Source organism: Delphinus delphis, chromosome 14 (genome assembly GCF_949987515.2).
Source record: "Delphinus delphis chromosome 14, mDelDel1.2, whole genome shotgun sequence".
In the NCBI taxonomy this organism is placed as follows: domain Eukaryota; kingdom Metazoa; phylum Chordata; class Mammalia; order Artiodactyla; family Delphinidae; genus Delphinus; species Delphinus delphis.
In genome coordinates, this window is record NC_082696.1 from 70,965,522 (window position 1) to 70,989,186 (window position 23,665).

General features: G+C 37.4%; 1 protein-coding gene across 1 annotated transcript in view; it reads left to right on the plus strand.

The window, feature by feature from the left end:
- ME1 (malic enzyme 1) overlaps window positions 1-23,665 on the plus strand; it is a 193,151-nt gene that overhangs the window by 54,258 nt on the left and 115,228 nt on the right. The window contains exons 4-5 of the mRNA XM_060030292.1: window positions 18,705-18,780; window positions 20,980-21,141. Coding sequence (XP_059886275.1) covers window positions 18,705-18,780; window positions 20,980-21,141 — 238 coding nt within the window. The remainder of the gene's footprint in view (window positions 1-18,704; window positions 18,781-20,979; window positions 21,142-23,665) is intronic.

Genomic DNA, 23,665 nt, shown 5'->3' on the forward strand with positions numbered 1-23,665 from the left:
AAAAATAAGTTTCAAAATTCATGTTTCATCTTAAATACAGTGAAAACTGTATTTCTTGGGTTCTAAAATCATTGCCAGTCCTTTATTGAAGTACATGTATTCTTGGCGTGCCACCCAACTGATGCGTTTAGGAATTTTGCTCAGTTCTGCAGCCAGTCACATTCAGGAGTAAATGTTAAATGTAACATCGAACTTCTGCATCATTTAGGAAATTAAGATGGCACATCTGTCAACACCAGTGAACACTCGAGATTATGTTTGTCACTGTAGATCAGTGATCGTCATACTGTTTTGCTTGTTAACTCTTCAAGAGAATTTTGAAGAACTTCACCCTTCTTAACATCTAAAAACTATCATCATGAGTCTGAATAGTTGCAAGGAATGTAGTGCCTGTATTAAATTCTGGTGTTGGACTTTTAGAAGCAATTAGGTAAGAAATATATGTAAATAATAAAAAGTAAATTTATTAACTTTGTTAGACATAATGTTCAAACTCTCTACATATTCAGTGAAAGATAAAAATACATGTTGCTAACAATGAATTGGTGTGGTGGATAATAACTTTACCTTTTAGATGAAGCTGTAGAAAAATATGCAGCATTTGATAGAATAAAATAATGGGATTAACTGTAATAGGAAGAAATATGTCATAAATTTGGTAAAATTATGTCTAATTAAATGATAGACCTTTTATTTGAATGGAATCATATTAAATTTTAATCTGCAGGTTTCATCCAGTATATCTAGAACTGTTTAATACTTTTGAAAAAAACCATAGGTGGGGCACCTAACCAGACAGAACTGGAATGAGGCACAACTCCCCAAAAGAAGTAGCCTGAGAACCCTATTATAAATCAAGTTAATGCTGTTTAATTTTCTCCTTTAATTTCCCCAAAGTCTTAACTGATATAATAATAATATAGCTTATGCTTTTTGAAGGCATATTTCTCACTTATGCTTGACTTAAAGGAAATGTGACAGATTTCCTGTGATAGTGTGGATTTGAATTTGTAGAGGGATGGTCGAAATGTGAGGGAAAATGGACATTATTTGGTTTAGAGTAGCATTGGGGGGATCAGTTTCTTAGGCTCCAGCAGTGGCAACTCCCCCTGCTAAATTCTTTGGAAAAGTTGAAACCGAATCTGGCCTCTGTACCCTGACACCAAATTAAATCTCAGAGACAGAGTTTTGGGTGAAGTAGAAAAGAACAGCTTTATTGCTTTGCCAGGCAGAGGGGGCCACAGCGGGCTCATGCTGTCAACACGGTGTGTCCTGACCTGGAGGGGGTAGTGAGGAGTTTTATAGTACTGGTTCACAGGGGGTGTGATCAGCTTGTGGACAATCTTCTGATTGGTTGGTGGTGAGGTAAGTGGGAGTCAGCATCGTCAACCTTCAGGTTCCAACCGGTCTGGGGTCTACGTGCTGGTGGGCAGCGTACTGTTAACTTCTCCCACCTTCTGGGGGTTTCAGTATCTGTAGAACAGCTCAAAGGTATTGCTGTGTATCCCTTGAGGGGGAACCAGGACCCTGCCCCAAGGCTGCACTACAGTTTCTTGACTTCCCTTGTCGTGCATCCCCTCCCTTGCCTAATTAGCAGTTGTTTGAACTTGTCCGTTGGAACCTCAGGGTAAGTCCTGGAGGCTGAGTGAAGCCTATTTCCTGTAATGAAAGAAATGGGGCACACAGGAAGGCTTTTGTGCCCAGGAGCCCCACAGGGCCCTGCTCCGTATCAAAGTGGCTTCACATCAAAGGCGTTTGCTTGAACTGTATTTGGCAGTGTACCAAGTCTGCCCATGTGGCTTATATTTTTCTACTGATGAATTTTCTTTCTCTGAAAATGGGGGGGAAAAAGACTACCTAGAGACAATACCTGTATACAACATTTTTTTCTGTTAGATTAATGAAGTCTTATTTTTATGATTCTCAGCCTATGCATATGGAGCTCTGTTAGTTTTCTTCAGCATTAGAAAAGGAAATGGGACTAAGTGGGTGAATAGTTTGATCACTAGCTTTGGTTTTACATAAACTCCTCTGCAAGAATACAGATTCCCAAAGGAAAGATTAGCGAAAGGAAAGACTTCTGGATGAAGGCCCAGAGTCAAGGCTGTGGGATTTACTTTATTAGCCATTTGAAAAGAACCTGAAAGCAAAGCTTCATCTAAGAAGCTCTTGCTATCCAAGAATGCTGTTTATCAGAGAAATGAGAATGAAAGAATTAGGATAAACTTTAGTCAGTTTATAGCAACAACAGCATGATTAATGAAAGTTGTTACATTTATGTCGAGATTCTCTTAAGATTTTGGACATGGGATCATGAGCCTGAGTGGGTAAATTTCATGCAAGTATTGGGACAAATCTTAATGGTCTGAGTAATGTGTTATACATGGAGAAGTAATTGAATTCTTCTGTATCCTCGTTTTCGTTGCTGTTTCTTGTCCTTAGTGCCTTTGCCTTCTTGCATAAAAAGAAGTGGCGTTATTCTAGGGCACTTCCATCATTGAGCGTCTTTATTATTTCCGCTCTTGAATGCCATTGCATAGTCAGTTTATATTGGCCTTGGATGTGACTCTCATTCCATAGACATCAAGTAACTGAAGGATTTTTGTTCTTCCATTGCCAATAAATGTTTGATGGGATGTATGGATTTTCCCATAACAGTGAGAAGAAAAGTGTTTGTTTGTTTGTTTTTTCCCTTTCCTTCATTGCTGTTTTTTGTAATTTTGGAAGGAAACCTGAGATACCAGCTGAGATGTGAGACTAAGTAATTTTTCTGTTCTGATAGAATTTGCTAATTCAAACAAATGAATCAGATGGATGCTTGGCAAGTAATTGGTCCTAACACAATTGTTTTTTGTGTATAGAAATCTACCATTCTATGACTGTTCTCTGTGTTTGTCTAGTCTCATTTTCGTTTCTGCCTCATAGCTCTGGATATTTTTAAATTTTCCTCACTATCACGCCATATTGAAAGAATTTTAGACTATCCTATCAGATATTTTTGGTGTCTTTGCTACTGCTTTCTTTACTGAAAGGGAGTTTAGAAGAAGAAAATATCACATAAGGGATTAAATACAAGGTAGGTAAGGTCGCCTTTCTTTTTCCTTGCAAAGTTAAATTGCAGAATTTGTTGTACCTTTTCATCTCACCATACAGTATCTTGGAATAATAGTAGTACAGACTGACAAAGACCTGGATATGTCACCTACTTTATTTCCTTAATTTCTAATATCACAGAAAACCTTAAACACACCTTCTTATGATCTTCCTAAACCTAACCATTTGAATATTTAACAGCCTTTACAAATGCAAACCTGAATCACTTGTATTTTATCTAAGTTTTTATTCTTAATTGAGATTTTAAAAATAAGGATTCTTATACTCTTTGTAAGAATCCTATAAATATTTAAAAACTGTTATCTTTTTCTCTGTATGTCTTCTCTACTGCATCCTTTGAAAACTTTTCCTTTAGAGGTTTCCTTTTAAAACATTGAATCATCTTTGCTGTCCTTTTAAGATCCTTTAAAAAGTTCTCTATAATCACTTTAAATCTTATTAATTTGATTGAAAATATATAGGAATTTTGTTATAATAACTGCCAGGTTTTGATCTGAGAAAGAACATACTCCTTCCTTTCAAATTATTGTAAAAAAAATTGTTTTCTATGGCTTTCATTTCTGATAGTAGTAGATATTTTTGCTCTTTCCTGATAATGACATTTTGTAATAAATGAGAACATCCTTTCTGAGGATATTAAGAATTGAACTCTTTTTTTCACTGAGCGAGCGTTCAACATAGGATATGTTTGTCTTATTTCTATAAGCTATAGGTAATTAAATATAAGACCAAAATATATATATTGCCTAAATAATAGAGAATAGATAACCTACATTTTATGAAATGACTAAAACAGTGTCATCTATAGAAAGAGCACCAGCCATCTATATAAAGGGAGCTGCCAGTTCAGATCAGTTGGCATGGCCTGTGTAGAAGAACCTATCATATTCTTTAAAATATTTTTATTCACAATGAATTTGTAATGATCACAATATTATCAGTTTGTACTGATGGATTGAACAAAAGGAAAAGTAGTCCATTTGTTACGCTTGATGAAACATTCTTAAAAATTATCACCAATTGTGGTAAAAATACATACTTGTAACATTAATAATAATCAACATTTTTCATCTTAGAAAATAGAAGGGTCATTTTTCTACCAGTCATTCAAAAATGGAAGATAGTATCTCCAGCTTAGGAACAAAAATATTTTCTTTATATGATGGCAGCCTTTGTATTTCCATAAAAGGGGAAAATAAGGTCATTGACTTGTTGGGAAAACTAAGGAATTGCTTTAAAATAATCTAACCAGCCAAAATCCTCTAAATTAAGGATATTTTTTAAAGCATGAAGCAAACATATCTCAGTTCACTTCAGTAGATACTTAGAGTGTATACATGTTTGCCTGTGTTTGATGTAGTTTGGTGTCAGGCATAGAAATGAAAGTTCCTATGACATGTTCGGTTTGGTCTCCTGACAGCTAGGTAGGTTTGTGATTTCCCACTCATCATCCCTCGTTTTTCTTCTTGTAATGACCCACACGATCTGATTCTTTTTTAAAAAATTAATTAATTAATTAATTATTGGCTGCGTTGGGTCTTCGTTGCTGCACGCAGGCTTCTAATTGTGGTGACTTCTCTTGTTGTGGAGCACGGGCTCTATGCGCATGGGCTTCAATACTTGTGGCTCACGGGCTCTAGAGCGCAGGCTCAGTAGTTGTGGCGTGCGGGCTTAGTTGCCCCGTGGCATGTGGGATCTTCTCGGACCAGGGCTTGAACCCATGTCCCCTGCATTGGCAGGCAGATTCTTAACCACTGCACCACCAGGGAAGCCCTACACGACCTGATTCCTAACAATGTGCCTGAAACTACCAGGAAAAGTCGGGGGGAAAAAGTCACAGGAGAAAATTCTATAAAGCATATATCTATTTTTATTTTTTTTAAATCTATTTTCTCTGGAAGAAGAGTTTCTCCATTCAAATTTTCTGTAGTTCTGGTAGCTATATATATTGCAGAAGAAAAAAAATAAAGTTGGAAAGTTCTTTCTATTGCAGTCTCAGGATTAGAAGAGACAATGTCATAGATGCAGAGATTCTTGAGACACAGCTTACTAATATCATTCTAGACCAAATCTTCTTTCTTATTTGTAAGCTAGTGAGACGAGAAAAGTTAACTGACTGGTCTAGAGTTTTGTAGCTGTGACTAAAACTCCTCTTCCTATCCAGTGCCCTTCTATAATAGGGAGCCAAAATGTATGATATGGTCCACTCATTAAATGGTCATGTGTGTCAGTTACATAAACTGATGTCCTAAACTGTGAGATCAACATATGTAATTTTATTGTATTTTAATTCATTATAAAATAATATTTAACTCCTTTGGAATTGGAGGACTAACTACAACAAAAATTGAAAATGTATAAAGGCCAGAAAAGTAATAGAATTAATAATTAAATATTATTAATGCACAGCACATGAAAATAGTTAATTAGGGAACCAAGCTTATCAATATATTTGTGCAAATCATTAAAATATGGTTTTCATGCCATAGTTCTGCCACTTTAAAGATTTATTCCCTGGAAAGGAGAGAGAGTCAAGCCAAGAGGAATGTCACAGAAAGGACCATTAGTTCCCAAAAGGTCGTCACATGATCCATATCTCTACACCCTCCCATCCACTCTGTTTCTACCTCTCGTAACTCTCAGACCTTCTTGTTAGGCAGTTGATTTACTTCCCCAATATTCAACTCTCCTGCTTTGATCATTATTCCATGGCTCTTCTCTTCCATCGTGATGTACGTTGAGCTATTTGCGTTTAGGTTGGCTCCAGACCCCTTACCTGTGAGTAGGAAACCCTGACTGCACATAGCCTGGTCACCTGGGCTGTACCTCATGTACTCTCTTGCTGGTCAGATGGCTGTAGACGCAAGTGGTTTATAGTATAGGATAACCCTTTATACTAGTGGTTAGAAGTTTACATCTCATAGTAAGACGGAAGCACCACTGATCTAGGTGTCACAAGATCAGAGTTTTTGTTCCACTTCTGCTACTAAGTAGCTGTTGAAACTAGAAAAACAATCACTCATCTTCCTTCTGCTCAAAGAGAAATGTATTTACTTCACTTTTCTCTTAAAGATGGGAAATAAAATCATTTCTTGAAAAAAGTCAAAATGTAGGAAAATTACAAAGACTAATTACAAATACCCATGTATCCATCATCTAGAGTTTACATTTGTTAACATTGTATCACATTTGATTTTTGTTAACATTGTATCACATTTGATTTTTTAAAAAATTAGTGGTAAACTAAGATCAGGAACAAGAGAAGGTTGCCCACTCTCACCACTCTTATTCAACATAGTTTTGGAAGTTTTAGCCACAGCAATCAGAGAAGAAAAGGAAATAAAAGGAATCCAAATTGGAAAAGAAGAAGTAAAGCTGTCACTGTTTGCAGATGACATGATACTATACATAGAGAATCCTAAAGATGCTACCAGAAAACTACAAGAGCTAATCAATGAATTTGGTAAAGTAGCAGGATACAAAATTAAGGCACAGAAATCTCTGGCATTCCTATACACTAACGATGAAAAATCTGAAAGTGAAATCAAGAAAACACTCCCATTTACCATTGCAACAAAAAAGAATAAAATATCTAGGAATAAACCTACCTAAGGAGACAAAAGACCTATATGCAGAAAATTATAAGACACTGATGAAAGAAATTAAAGATGATACAAATAGATGGAGAGATATACCATGTTCTTGGATTGGAAGAATCAACATTGTGAAAATGACTCTACTACCCAAAGCAATCTACAGATTCAATGCAATCCCTATCAAACTACCACTGGCATTTTTTACAGAACTAGAACAAAAAATTTCACAATTTGTATGGAAACACAAAAGACCCCGAATAGTCAAAGCAATCTTGAGAACAAAAAACGGAGCTGGAGGAATCAGGCTCCCTGACTTCAGACTATACTACAAAGCTACAGTAATCAAGACAGTATGGTACTGGCACAAAAACAGAAATAGAGATCAATGGAACAGGATAGAAAGCCCAGAGATAAACCCACGCACATATGGTCACCTTATCTTTGATAAAGGAGGCAGGAATGTACAGTGGAGAAAGGACAGCCTCTTCAATGAGTGGTGCTGGGAAAACTGGACAGGTACATGTAAAAGTATGAGATTAGATCACTCCCTAACACCATACACAAAAATAAGCTCAAAATGGATTAAAGACCTAAATGTAAGGCCAGAAACTATCAAACTCTTAGAGGAAAACATAGGCAGAACACTCTATGACATAAATCACAGCAAGATCCTTTTTGACCCAGCTGCTAGAGAAATGGAAATAAAAACAAAAATAAACAAATGGGACCTAATGAAACTTCAAAGCTTTTGCACAGCAAATGAAACCATAAACAAGACCAAAAGACAACCCTCCGAATGGGAGAAAATATTTGCAAATGAGGCAACTGACAAAGGATTAATCTCCAAAATTTACAAACAGCTTATGCAGCTCAATAACAAAAAAACAAACAACCCAATCCAAAAATGGGCAGAAGACCTAAGTAGACATTTCTCCAAAGAAGATATACAGACTGCCAACAAACACATGAAAGAATGCTCAACATCATTAATCATTAGAGAAATGCAATCAAAACTACAATGAGATATCATCTCACACCCGTCAGAATGGCCATCATCAAAAAATCTAGAAACAATAAATGCTGGAGAGGGTGTGGAGAAAAGGGAACCCTCTTGCACTGCTGGTGGGAATGTGAATTGGTACAGCCACTGTGGAGAACAGTATGGAGGTTCCTTAAAAAACTACAAATAGAACTACCATATGACCCAGCAATCCCACTACTGGGCATATGCCCTGAGAAAACCATAATTCAAAAAGAGTCATGTACCAAAATGTTCATTGAATCTCTATTTACAATAGCCAGGAGATGGAAACAACCTAAATGTCCATCATCGGATGAATGGATAAAGAAGATGTGGCACATGTATACAATGGAATATTACTCAGCCATAAAAAGAAAGGAAATTGAGCTATTTGTAATGAGGTGGATGGACCTAGAGTCTGTCATACAGAGTGAAGTAAGTCAGAAAGAGAAAGACAAATACCGTATGCTAACACATATATATGGAATCTAAGAAAAAAAAATGTCATGAAGAACCTAGGGGTAAGACAGGAATAAAGACACAGACCTACTAGAGAATGGACTTGAGGATATGGGGAGGGGGAAGGGTAAGCTGTTTCAAAGTGAGAGCGTGGCATGGAGATATATACACTACCAAACGTAAAATAGATAGCTAGTGGTAAGCAGCCGCATAGCACAGGGAGATCAGCTGGGTGCTTTGTGACCACCTAGAGGGATGGGAGGGAGGGAGACGCAAGAGGGAAGAGATGTGGGAACATATGTATATGTATAACTGATTCACTTTGTTACAAAGCAGAAACTAACACACCATTGTGAAGCAATTATACTCCAATAAAGATGTTAAAAAGAAAATAAAAATTAGTGGTAACACTGAAGGCACCTTTGGCCTCCAACCTTACTCCCGTTACCTTCACCCATCCTGAAGGCAGTTGTTTATTCATTGCCCACTAACGGCCTGAAATAAAATATCGTAAAATATCCATAATATAGCGTTGGATTAGATGAACAGTAGGTTATAATAATGTAGTTGTTATTATTTCTTAACTGTGCTGCAAAAAAGGAATTTTTTTCCCCCCCAAATGTATGGTTCTTTTTTCTGACCAAATGTTCCTGTTTTCTCACATAGTATCTGAGGACATTACCACTCTGTATCTGCGTTCTTTTAAAAGAATACCGCCTGTGTGTCTTCTTGGAATTCTAAAAATTGAATTGTAATAGCTAGCATGTTACCACCATTTGGAAGAATATTACCGATCTTAGTACTGAGTCACTTTTAATTTCTGGAAACTACAGACATCTCTGCTAATTAATGCTGTGCGTTGGTAATTGGGTCACAGAAGTGACAACAGAGCTATTCAGCTATATGTGGATAGTCCTCTAGTATTTTCCCTGGTGTCTAGCCCTGTGTCATGTCTTTCATAAAATAAATATGAATCTATGATAAATGATGGAATGAGCATCTGAATTTTACTTTTTAATATACACACTATTTACATTAGGGTTGTATTGCTGTGTAACAAGTTAATACAAACTTAGCTGCTTAAGACAACATCTGTTTATTAGCTCGCAGTTCTGAAGGTCAGAATTCTGGCATGGAATGCTTGAATCTATGTTTAGGGTATCACAAGGCTAAAATCGCGGGATCGGCCAGACTGAGTACTCATCCAGGGGCTTACAGAAAAATCTGCTCCCAAGCTTCTTATTCTTGGCAGAATTCAGTTCCTTGTGATTGTAGGACTGAGGTCTGTGTTTCCTTGCTGGCTGTCAGGCCAGGGACGGCTCTCAGCTGCTGGAAGTAGCTCTTATTCTTTGCCACTTGGCGTCCTCTAAGTTTGAAGCAGTGCTTGGAGTCTTTCTCACTCTGAACCTTTGACTTCCCCTTCTGTGACCAGCTGGAGAAATTCTATGCCTTTAACGAGTACAGGTCCTCCCAGATGACCTTGCTACCTGAGGCCCAACTGTGCTAATCATCTGTCACCTAATCAGAGTAAAATCCGTCATGTGCACAGTCCTGGGATGATTCAGGATGTGAACACCAGGGAGATGGGAAATCTTGGGAACATCTTAGAAATCTGCCTACCACACTAATTGTCACTCCTCAGGAGGATTGAGACTAAAAATAGAGCTTTAAACATTTTCTGCAGTAAACAAAACGAATTCACAAGATTATCATTGCAGAGCAAAATCAAATAGTTACCCAAAGAAAAATGTCATGCATGTTAGCAATATTAGGGTGTTATGTGGGGGAAAAAACACCTCAAAACCTTACTTTTGGAAGTAGATGACCAGAGGAAATTGGAAATCTACCCTTCTCTTCTAATCTCAATTAAAAAGTTTTTTACTTGTATAATAAATTGGTGTTCAGTAACAAGGATGTCACCTTCCACTGGCACTTGACCTTTCTGCTGGGTCCCTCCCAACCTTTAGACTCTGTCTCTTCCTACGTTTATTTCTAAGCTAAACCAGAATGAAGGCTTAGACCACCTTATTTACCTTTCTTCCAAAGCTCATGTGATCTTATAATTTGTGATTCTTCCTCAGACCTAGTGGCTCTGAAGCTGTCAGTTGGTTCTCTCATTATTTCTTAAGTCTTTTGCTGTCATTCAAATCTGTTGCCCCCATGTTAACACTAAGATCTCAAATTGCTGATCACTTAGCCGCAGGTTCTCCAAGTCCTACAACTGGGCATTGACTCTGGTTCTTGCTATACTTTCCCAGGGGCTTTCCCCATAAATTGCAATTTCTTCGGTCTGGTCCTTGGCCTTGTCATTTTCAGAAGACTCCCGAAATTATATATATCGACCACATAGCACCTGGGTGTTCTCCAGCCCAGATTCTTTGCCGTACTGCTTTCCCCATCATTGGGTTAGCTAGTGCCAGAATCATATCTGAACTACCTTCCCCCTTTCTTCTTACTTATATTCTATCACTTCTTTTTATTTTTCTGTGAGAAATGTAGAATTCCTGACTTCAAGAGTTTATAATCTAATAGGACAGACATATAAGAAAGTGAAAAATTATATGACAATATGATGTGTTATGTTACAGAAAAGCAGCGGGGGTCTGTGGGATTACAGAGACATTCCAGCTCAGCTTGAATGTCGGTCAGGAAATACTTCCAAGAGGAGGTAACACTTGCACTGTCTCTGATAAGCAATTAGGAGCTAGCGTAGCAGCGAAGAGCAGCGGGGGGGCATTGGAGGGAGGCCTAAAGGAATCCTTTAAAGACCATCCAGAGTTGGAAACTAGATCGTTCTCAGGCTGAACTAGTTGAGCAAATGCCAAGAGCAAAGGAAGCAACCAAAAATGGGAGATAAAGCCAAAAGATGAGATATTCAGCAGAAGCTGAGGCAAAGTGAGCCTTGAAAATGAGTCCAAGGGTGGGAGCAGAGCAGGGTCCAGAGGCTTTCACTATGCATGAGAGTGAAGAGGAGAACTGTTTCGGAGCCTGGAGAGTGCCAGCATTTAAGGGTTAAGCAGAGACAGGAGACTGTGAAACAGACCAGGAAGAGGGCAGAGAGTGACAGCGGGAGGACAAACTGGGCTTGAGGACAGAGATACTGACGCTTCATTCACTGATGAATAGTGAACGATGGAAGGAAGTTTCTAGGTGGAGAGCTGGAAGCTGGAAGTCTCTCCTGTGTCTTCCGAGTGAAAAATGGTGTAGTGTGTGAATCTGATGAGAGTGTAGAAGGGTGGGGATGGGGGACGGGGGAGAAAGGAAGTAGCTCTCCTGGACAATCGCAGAATAACCAGTAGAAGGTCCTCGAGGGAGTCATACTGAGTTATGAGGACCTGGCTGACAGTGGAGAGGCCATGAGGTTTCAGCGGATCTAACACACCCAGCTGAGTGCCCGTCTCAAGCAGCATTCTGCAGTAGGGCTTGAGGAAAGGAGAAGGCAGGTGGATTGATTTAAATTTGGAGGTTTTCTGCAAGGGTGTGATGGGAAGAGAAAAAGTCAAGGGAGTTAAGAATGGTTGGCAGAACAGATAAAAATCTAGCTGGATAAAGAAGGAAGTTCAGTCAGGATAGACTGCTAATTTGGAGGAAAAAAAATAAAAGCAGGTACCAAAAGACAGGAGACATTAATGAGGTCAAAATGTAGTTATATCAAAAGTGTGATATTCAGAAAAGTATGATGTGGGTTAGATCCTCACATCACAGACTATAGTGACATTTCTGATAGATTTAAAGAACTGGATCAAACCTAGAAAAAAAAATTAAAATATAGGAGCATGATTGACGAGGGAGGACTTTGTATACTTAAAAGAAATGTAAGAAATCTGAAAGGAGAAAAATCAATTCGTTTTACTATAAATAAATGGAAAACAACAACAAACAAAAGTGAAAGATGAGAAATTAAGAAACGAATTTGTACAAGTATGATAAGCAAAGGGATAAAAATCCTTCATCTGTAAAGATGGGATCTGGGTTGATATTTCCCAAGTAGCTGTGGATAATTATAGCTTCTCTTTGCACGTCTAGCACCAGTTTTTTTGTGTTCCTCAACGATAACAGCAGCAGTCAGTCTGCACCCTCTCTCTGTCTCACGCTTGTCCTGTCTCTGATTAAAAGGGCCGGGAGCCCAGCATGGGGTGTTGGAGCCTGGGCGGGTCAAGAACACCTGTGTAGGAGGGCAGCCTGGAGGATCTGGGTAGGAGAGCGGTACAGCGCCAGGTGTCAGAGCCCCAGCGGGGCAAAGAGGGCATCCGTGTGGGAGGGCTGCCTACTTCAGAGACTGGAACCTTAGCGGAAGTAAGTGGGGTGTGACACAGCGAGAGGGGACAAGATTGGTTTCACACAGGCAGACCCATCAAGTAAGGAAATATATTAAACATGATGGGAGGTAGGTTTCTCGCTCTAGGAGAAAGTTGTTACAAATGTGAACAGGGGAGAATAGTAGAAGGAACCCTGTGTTGGTGGAATTGGAGGTATTGGTGTGAATTTATAGTTTTCAATGTACAGATAGATGAATGGATAGTTATAGAAATAAATAGGTATGCATAAAATGTGTATATATGCGTGTACATACCTGTATGTGTGTACACATGTAGAGTACGTGTGCACACGCATATATTCTCTAGCTCTGCCCATTGAGTCGGCTTGGCAGCCACAACACCCCAGTAACAAGGAGCCCAGTCAGCACTCAGATCTCAATGCTGCTCTCTGCCCAAAGCAACCAGAACGCCTTAGAGAAATTGCTGATCCCAGGGCTGGGTCAGGGTAAGCAAAAGATGAGCTTGGAACCTCTTATACCAGAAAGCAAGGAGGTGCTTAAAGAATGATGGGGATGTGTTGAAAGGACATAAAAGCCAGACTGAAGGGGCTCCCTCTGGCCAAATCTGGGACATTGTAAGCACTCAATAAATAATGTTTGCAGCAGATTAGAACCTACTGAGTAAAATAACAAACACAAGCCCACATTGATATGCATAAATTTAGAGTTGAATGGAGGAATAGGGTATTTACAGAGTTTTGAAGAATCTTCCTATAAAATACTTGTTAATTACAAAGGGAAAAAAGAACATCTTTGCAGTGAGGAAGCCTGGAAGGCACCACGTTAATCAAGTGATCAAAGTGAACATCATCAATAATGGGAGGAAGGAAGAACAGCGCCGCCTGTTAGGTTGCAAGGAGAAGAAGCCAGCATCACTTCCGTGACCTTCCTGCAAAAGATGTTATAGTCTGAATCAAATCGTGAGGAATCACCACCTAAATCCAGATTGCAGGACAGTCTACAAACACACTGACTTATAACTTCAAAAGTATTAAGGTCATGGAAGTCAAGGAAAGACTGAGGAAATGTTTTAGGTTGAACAGGACCAAGAAACATGACAACTAATTACAGCACAGGATTTTGAACTAGGCTCTTTTGTTATGAAGGATGAATGGTGAAATGTGTCTGAAGATTATATGATAGTAATGTATCAGTAGTAATTTTCTGATTATAATTATAATTATGTAGGAGAATATTTTTGTTTGTAATGCACTCAGTTATTTGGTGATGAGGCATCATGCTGGCTACTTAGCTCACAAATAGTTCAGGAAAAAACAATTTTTTTTTTAAAAGGGGGTTCTTTTTTTAAAATAAATTTATTTATTTTTGGCTGCGTTGGGTCTTCGTTGCTATGTGCGGGCTTTCTCTAGTTATGGTGAGCGGGGGCTACTCTGTTGTGGTGCGCGGGCTTCTCTTGTTGCGGAGCATGGGCTCTAGGCGCGTGGGCTTCAGTAGTTGTGGCTCACGGGCTTAGTTGCTCTGCGGCATGTGGGATCTTCCCGGATCAGGGCTCAAACCTGTGTCCCTTGCATTGGCAGGCGGATTCTTAACCACTGCACCACCAGGGAAGTCCCGAAAAAACAATTCTTTGTAATATACTTGGGAGAATTCTTTAAGCATTTACTGAAGGATAGAATAATATTGACCCATGCCTTTAAAAAAAATTTTTATTGACGTATAGTTGATTTACAATGTCGTGTTCATATCTCCTTTACAGTAAAGTGATTCAGTTATATGTAGATACATTCTTTTTCATATTCTTTTCCATTATGATTTGTCACAGGATATTAAACGTAGTTTCCTGTGCTCTACAGTAGGACCTTGTTGTGTATCTATTCTATATATAATAGTTTGCCTCTGCTAATCCCAAACTCCCGATCGTTCCCTCCCCACTGGCAACCACAAGTCTGTTCTTTGTGCCTGTGAGTCTGTTTCTGTTTCATAGATATGTTCATTTGTGTTGTATTTTAGATTCCACATATGGGTGATATCATATGGTATTTGTCTTTCTCTTTTGGACTTATTTTGCTTAGTATGATAATCTCTAGGTCCGTCCATGTTGCTGCAAATGGCATTATTTCATTCTTTTTTATGGCTGAGTAATATCCCACTGTATAGATGTACCACATCTTCTTTATCCATTCATCTGTCAGTGGCCATTTAGGTTGTTTCCATGTCTTGGCTATTATGAATAGTGCTGGTGTGAACATAGGGGTGCATGTATCTTTTCGAATTATAGTTTTGTCTGAATATATGCCCAGGAGTGGGATTGCTGGATCATATGGCAGCTCTATTTTTAGTTTTTTGAAGACCCTCCATAGTGTTTTCCATAGTGGCTGCACCAATTTACATTCCCACCAACAGTGTAGGAGGGTTTGCTTTTCTCCACATCCTCTCCAGCATTTGTTATTTGTAGACTTTATAATGATGGCCATTCTGACTGAGGTGAGGTGATACCTCATTGTAGTTTTGATTTGCATTTCTCTAATGATTAGTGATGATGTGCATCTTTTCATGTGCTTTTTTTGGCATCTGTATGTCTTCTTGATACATGCCTTCTTAACATTTCCTCCGTTGACTTCCCCTGACTTTAGAAACACTGGTTGTCCTACCTGTTAGATTGTTTTTTTCTCGTGGACTCTTCTTAGTCACCTATTCTAGTATAGGTACTAATTTGTAATGTTTTCTCCTTGACCTTCTCCTCTTTCTCCTTTAGTAATTTCTTCCATTCCTTTCAACTCTAGGCATATGACTTAACTCTGCATCTTCATCCTAGATTTCTCCTGATCTAGGTTTCTCCTGACTTCTGTTTTACCTGAACTTAGCTTTCTTTAGTACGTCTTTTCTCATCAGCCCAGACCTGCTGGTATAACTCAACTTTAGGTTAACCCCTGGAGCTCACTAATGCATACTCAAATTTTGTGAAAAATATGGGGTTTAATTTTCTTCAGCTTCTGCAAGAGAGGATTATTATTGAAAACTGTAGAATGATTGCCTTCTCCACTGGGTAGGAGAGAGTCATGAACCCATTTCCATAAGAAAGTATAAATCTAGTTACAATAGAAAGTTGCATGTTAGAAAATGAACTCTATTTTGATATGAAATAAATTTCATTAGAGATGTTATGTGAGACAACATGAAGTAAGAATATTATCTAACAAATCTGTTTTGAGAGTGGAATATATACAGTGGCAGAGGTTATGAGAAAAGTTTGAACTGCGTATATGAGAAAATGATCCACATTTTAGAATTATCTCAGCTCTAACATGAAATAGACACAAAAGTATGAGTATTTTAATTGGCATGTTTAATATACTTTGAATAAAGATTAAATATTTTAAACAAATTGATCAACAAGAAATTGGACCAAGAAAAGGTTTTTATTGTAATTCCATTCATTTAAAAATATCATTCATAAATAACTTTCTTGTCTAAACTTTTCATTTTATAAATATGTATATATTTAAGTATGTTCAGATTAATGTTTCATATCCAATTTTATACCAGGAAGCATGAGTCATTTCTGTGCTGAAATACTTTTGGATATCTCATTAGATTTCTGATCAAAGAGACATTCCAGGAAGTTTTAGAAATTATTCTATCAAAATGCTTGACTTTGGTGGAACATTACAGATTCTTCATTTTATTGAGCTCTCTCCAAGAGTAAGCACTTTTGTACAAATGAATCTGCTGAATGCAAGAGATTACAGGTGTCCAAATGGCTCTCCCACTGAAGTTGTACTCATATATTTGTTTAATTAACTTTGGCATTTAATTGATGCAAATTTTAGTAAATTCATTGTCCCTCTTGTTTAAAAAGAATGATACTATTTCCTGAGACCAGTGTTACTTAGAAAACCTTGGCTAACTAACAAGTTCCCAAGGAACATTATTTAATGGTATATTGCCAAGAACATCTTAGATAATTCAACAAAATTGCCTTCTTTAAAAAGTCCAACCATATTTCATTTAAATTTGACAGTTATTTATTGAGATCTTTAATGTTGATTGCATAGTTGGGTGTGACAGGGATCCAAAAGAAATATATAACTTATAAAGAGCTTATAGTCATTTTGGAGAAACCAAATAACTTCATATGAAACAGCAAAAATAAACAGGAAAGGATACAATTTAGTGCCAACTTGGTAAATTAATGTTTTTGTTGAATCAGACAGTCGTCAGTAATCCGCCTGTGGTACTTACTATCATAATATAATTTTTGGTTACTTAATAAGTCATAATAAGTCTGGGTTTACTTCATGTTTTCTGTATGTAAAACCTTTTTTTGAATCCGGAAGGCTTATTTTTTCAGCACTGAAGCCAGCACGTGTTGCACACATCCTATGCGCCAACACACTTACAGGCACTGGGAGTACAAATGTGAACAAAATAATCACGGTCCTTAAGGAACTTGCTGCTCTGTGTGTGTGTGTGTCCTGGGGGGCGGTGAGGAGACCGCCAGCCAACACGCGAGGAAATAGTCAAGGGGAGTTCAGATGCTTTATACGCAAAACGACACTGGTGAAAATAGCAGGGTGGAGGTGCTTGGACTGCTGTTATCAGAGAAGGCCTGTCTGAGGAGCTCAGGTCTGAGTTGAGGCCTGAATGATGCGAGGGGTTAGGCACGTAGTTAGATTTACAGTTTGGAGCTCAAGGGAGTGGTCTCGGTTGAAGATAGAAGTTTGAAAATCTTCATTGTGGGCATGACACTGAAAGCCACGTCAGTCACAGTTGGGACATCGAGTAGGGTGAGTTGAGAGCTGACCTCTGACTTTATCAGCTGTCAGTCGGCAGTGACTTTGGGAAGAGTTGTTTTTGTGGAGAAGTGAGGAGGAAAGGCCTAATTAACAGGGTCAAGAGAGAATGGGAGGTAAGGATACAAAGGCAGTAAGAATACACACAAGTCTTTGAAGCGTTTTGCCGTGAAGGAGAGAGAGTAGAAGGGTGGTGGCCGTAAACAGTGCTGGACATTTGTCGTGTGTGGTGCCCTGCATTTGAGTCGTGTTTAACGATGCTAAGGCAAAACTTTTAAGTGAGGTTAAGACATCTACAAATTTCTTATTTTAATTTTTAAAGTTCCTTGTTAAGCTTTCATAGGAAATGCAGGGCTGTCAGAGAGCAGTGTTAAAGACTGCGAGTTAAAGTTGAGAGTCTGAAGAACAGAGTTGCAAACAACTGAGACCACAAATCGAAGAATCAAGTGAATCCGAACTCTGCCAGCGGGGGAGTTTGCAGCAAAGTAAGGGTTTATTGCAGGGCGCCAAACAAGGAGGTGGGAGACAAGCCTGGTCTTTGAGTTGTGGGTGTTTTTAAAGGGGAAGAACATAGAGGCTGGGCTTTTAATCATTGTCCTGTGACATTTCTTAATCGTAGTTTTTGGAGTCAGGATGCTTCTGGTTTAGGGTTCTCTGGCCAGGTGGTCCGTGGCTTGGAGGTCTGTTAGCTCATCTTGCCCTGGAGAAACAGTTTGTATTGTTTGTATGTTAATAATGATATCTATAATAACAGTTTTAGTACATCAACTATGTTATCAACATGACTTTTAGCATCTGACTCTGGTTGTTTGGTGTTCAGTTAGCACAGGATTGAGGTTAGAGGGGACAAGAAAAGAATAAAGTTTTGGCTAGAGAGATTAATCATAAACTTGGTAAGGGAACTTGGTTTTGGGGGGTCTCGGTTTCAGGGTTTCCCAAGTAACTTCCACATGAAAGGACTGCTCAGTGTGTCTGTCACTTCAGTCCTCCCCATAAGGGTCTTGTCTTCACACTGTGAATACGTAATAATGGAATATACACTGAAAATCCCTATGTACATAGGCCTCACGCTGTTTTTCAAAGTGCTTTTACGTGTATTATCTTATTTAATGAAGACCGTGAATAAATCTGTGTGTGGAAATGATAATGCTATTTAAATTCTCTGTGTATAAAAATAGTGAATATTTCTTTAATTAAAAAGTATTTAAGAATATGTACTATAAGAGTGAAGCTACCTTTATTGTAGATGTTGATATATCATTTAAAATAATTTCTCCCTTACTTATAAGATTCTTGCCCCATATGTGTTTAAGGCAATAATTTCCACTAGTTTGATAAAAATGGAGATATATTACATGGATTTGAAAATTAAAAAAAAAATTCGTGATAGTGTGACAAGTCTGAAGTAAATTGAAATTACTCCTTTTTTTTTTTCCTGTCAGAGGTCTCTTTATTAGTATCCATGATCGAGGGCATATTGCTTCTGTTCTTAATGCATGGCCAGAAGATGTCATCAAGGTAAGTTAGTTATCACGTTTTCCCACTGTGGCACATTTGTTCTTTTCCCTATCCCATAACAGGCTGACACTTTTCACCATGCTATGTAGCCTTCACCAGCTTTTCTATTTATATCCCTTTGACTTTTGCATAGTGGATTAATTTTATTCTGATACCATTTGGATTCTAAGTGTCACCATTATTTCCATCAGACTTCTTGGTGTTTCTTTATTCATTGTAAGTTATGAAAAGTGTTGACAAAATGTTGAAGTAGTGTCTGAATTTCTTTGAGCAAACTCCTTTTTCTTTTGTGTTTAATCATCCACTAAGAGGAATCAAGGTAGGCAAAAATCTTAATCCATTTCCTTTATCGTGGTGACCTGAAGTATCTAACTTGACTCCCCTCTGGGAGTGAGCTAATGAAAATAGAATAATGATAGTATCTACCGTTTGGTAGCTTTCTGAGTGAGCCACTTTACCTGGATTAACTCATGTAGTATCATGATAATTCCATGAGGAGAGGAAGGCACAGGTGGGTTACATAGTAGTGCATGGTGGTGGTGGGAATTGAATGCAGGTGTCTCAAGTTGCCTTCTCCAAAACAGCCTAGCATATTGACCCTTTTCAATGAGACACGGAAAATTTGACAAAGATCAACTTTATGGAGTATGCAGAAATAATTTTCACCCACTTTTGGGTGAAATGTATATATGTATTTTTAAGTTAGTTAACAGTACATATATACATGTACACATTTACTTTTAAGGCAGGTCTTTAAGAGCTGCACAATATAGGTGAACAGAAAACTAAATGAAAAGCCCTCAAACTTTTAAAATATATGTTCTGCATTATAGTGTGGTAGAAAAACACTGCACTAGGAGTTAACACACTCGGGTCCTGGTTCTTTGATATTAATGAGGTAAATCACTGTAGGCAAATTATTTCAGTTCACTTATCTTCGGTTTCCTAATCTGTAAGAGGGATAGACTGAATGTAGTCCAAATTCCCCTTTGCTTCTAAAATGCTATGACTCTGTACATTAGTCCTTACGATAATAATAGTACTAATATCTATAATTTTTTTGAGAATTCGTAATATACCAGGTAATACGGTAAGTTCTTTGTTTATCATGATTTCATTGTATTGAATCATAGATTTATTCAATTAATTAATGTTTTTGATGGTTTACTATGTGCCAAATGCTGTGCTAGATGTTGGTGTGCAGTAGTGAGCACAACAGAGTTGGCTCCTAATTTTATGCAGCTACTCTGAAAAGTATATTTATCATTTGCATTTTTATAAATAAGAAACAGAAGCTTTAATTCATCAGTTTATCTAAGGTCAAATAACTGACATTTTTTTCTAGGCTCCATGGATATGACAAGTGTAGCAGTTTGTAGAAAATCTAATAAATTGTGTTTCACAAAATTGGTTTTGCTTAAATTCATGTAATGGCCATGAATCACAGAATACAGATGAAAGATGCATTAATTTCAATAAAGATAACAAAGTACTTAGCATTAAAATCTCCACATGATTAAAATGTATGCTTTGTAGATCTTCAGGATGATTAGAAATAAACTAAACAATAAAATAAACTAAACTAAAATTGTCTAGTGGTACTCTACTATCAGGTAAGAGTAGTAATAGACTGTGCTTGGCATATTTCAAAGATGGTAGAACAGTATCCTATGTTATAGGAGTTAAAGAGGATGGATCAACATTGTTGTGAAATTAGGAGGGTGCATAAACTAAAGATCAGAGCACTGGGGACTCCTGAGCAATGATTTAACCATGGACTCTCCTAATGGTACTCAAAGTGGATGTGACTAGTTTCAAAGCTGTTCTAAGGTTCACTTTAGTTCTCAGTTTGAGCTCTTATTTACCTGTACTCTGCCCACTTACTCCTCCTGATTGAAGACTGAATTATTTGAGTTGTTTGAATCTTTATGGGCATACCTTGTCTTCTTTTCTCAACAACCAAACAATCATATGTATGTATTTTAAAAATACATTTGAAATGCATATATCAAATTATTTATTCTCCCCAGTCTTCCACACTTAATGATCATATAAAATCTTTTCCATGTATATTCAATTTATGCTTTTTGACAGCTTAGTATTTCATTGCATAAATGTTAACTTCAGAAACAGAGAGTAGGAACGATGCCCCGGAATTTGCAAACATCTGTTAATAGATATTTTTTCTTTTTCTTTGAGGCTATTGTGGTGACTGACGGAGAGCGTATTCTTGGCCTGGGAGACCTTGGCTGTAATGGGATGGGCATCCCCGTGGGTAAACTGGCTCTGTATACAGCTTGTGGAGGGATGAATCCTCAACAATGTCTGCCTGTCATGCTGGACGTGGGAACAGAAAATGAGGTAAACAATTTAAGTCTATAACACAGCTCTACACCTTAAAAAATAGTACCCTATTTCTGCATTTTGAGATTATTTCAGAAACTTAATGAAATTCATCTTTTTTGTTTGGTTCTTTCTCCTCAAACCCATCCCCCAAGTCTTGTAAAGAAATTATTCTTTTGCTTTTCCTTTCCGCTTCCCCTTTTCTGTAATGTGATTAAGTTTTTAGCAGCTTCTTTAGGGTTTTAGTATCCTTTGATGAGCACTTAACACCATTATTCTATGGAGTATATGTTTTACTTTAGGATATCCTCGTTACTTTTTAAAAAATTATTTTTATACTAGGCAGGAACTAATCCCAAAGAATTTATTAAGTTTAGTCAGTCTGAAATCTTGTTCTAAAAATCTGTATTGAGTTTGTGGTAGATGATTTGGAGTTTAGCATTTCTTTTTCCTGCATCGATATTTTAGAATCTTAAGGTTATATATCAAGTAGTACATATTTTTGCTCATCTGTAATTGCTAATATTTGGATTAGTTGTGAGTGATACTATAAATTAAAGGTAGAGGTTTATGAAATAGAAATGAAAAATAATGGTCAGTTAAGATAGACTTTTCAAAAGTTGCATGTAAATATCAAACCTAGATCTTTATCATGTTGAGGTATATTCTCTCTGTACCCACTTTTTGATAGTTTTTATCATAAATGGCTGTTGAATTCTGTTAAAAGTCTTTTTGGCATCTGTTGAGATGATCATATGATTCTTTTTTTTAAAATCAATTTTATTTATTTATTTATTTATTTATGCCTGCGTTGGGTCTTCACTGCTGTGCACGGGCTTTCTCTAGTTGCAGTGAAGGGGGGGCTACTCTTCATTGCAGTGTGAGGGCTTCTTCTTGTGGTGGCTTCTTTTGTTGTGGAGCACGGACTCTAGGCCTGTAGGCTTCAGTAGCTGTGGCTCGCGGGCTCTAGAGTGCAGGCTCAGTAGTTGTGGCGCACGGGCTTAGTTGCTCTACGGCATGGGATCTTCCCGGACTAGGGCTTGAACCCATGTCCCCTGCATTGGCAGGCGGATTCTTAACCACTGTGCCACCAGGGAAGTCCCAATCATATGATTTTTTTATTGTTCAATTTGTTAATGTGGTATCTCACATTAATGTGTTACATCACATTGATTTGCAGATGTTGAACCATACTTGCATTCCTGGGATAAATCCCACTTGATCATGGTGTTTGATCCTTTTAATGTATTGTTGAATTTGTTTTGCTAATATTTAGTTAAGGATTTTTGCTTCTATGTTCATCAGTGATATTGGCCTGTAATTTTCTTTTTGTGTTTGTGACATCCTTGTCTGATTTTTGTATCAGGGTGATAGTGGCCTTGTAGAATGAGCTTGGAAGCATTCCTTTCTTTTCAAGTTTTTGGAATAGTTTGAGATGGTTAGGTGTTACCTCTTCTTTAAATGTTTTATAGAATTTTCCTGTGAAGGCTTACGGTCCTGGACTTTCGTTTGTTGGGAGTTTTATTTTTATTATTATTGATTTAATTTCATTACTTGTAATAAGTCTTTTCGTATTTTATATTTCTTCCTGATTCAGTTTTTGGGAGACGTAAATTTCTAGGAATTTATCCATTTCTAATAGGTTGTCCATATTACTGGCATGTGATTGTTCATGTAATCTCTTACGATCCTTTGTATTTCCGTGGTGTCTGTTGTAACTTCTCATCTTTCATTTCTGATTTTACCTATTTGGGCCCTTTCTCTTTTTTTCTTGATAAGTCTGGGTAAAGGTTTATTAATTTTGTTTATCTTTACAAAATACCTTATTTTCATTGGTCTTCTATGTTTTTTTAGTCTCAATTTCATTTATTTCTGCTCTGATCTTTATGATTTCTTTCCTTCTACTAACTTTGGGTTTTGTTCTTTCTTCTTTCTATAGTTCCTTGAGGTGTAAGGTTAGATGGTTTATTTGAGATTTTTCTTGTTTCCTGAGGTAGGCGTGTATAGCTATAAACTTTCCTCTTAGAAATGCTTTTGCTGGATACCATAGGGTTTCTTTATCGAGGTATAGTTGATTTACAATATTATATAAGTTTCAGGTGTCTAGCATAGTAATTCACAGTTTTTAAAGGTTATATCACATTTACAGTTATTATAAAATATTGGCTATAGTCCCTGTGTTGTACAATATGTCCTTGTAGCTTATTTATTTTATACATAGTAGTTTTGAACTCTTAAGCTCCTACCCCTCTCTTGTCCCTCACCCCTTCTCTCTTCTCACTGATAACCACTAGTTTGTTCTCTATATCTATGATTCTGTTTCTTTTATATTCACTAGTTTGCTTTATTTTTGAGATTCCACATATAAATGATATACAGTATTTGTCTTTCTCTGTCAAACTTATTTCACTTAACATAATACCCTCCAAGTCCATCCATGTTGTTATAAAAGGCAAAAGTTCATTCTTCTTATGGCTGAGTAGTATTCCATTGTATATATATATGCCACATCTTTATCCATTCATCTGTTGATGGATACTTA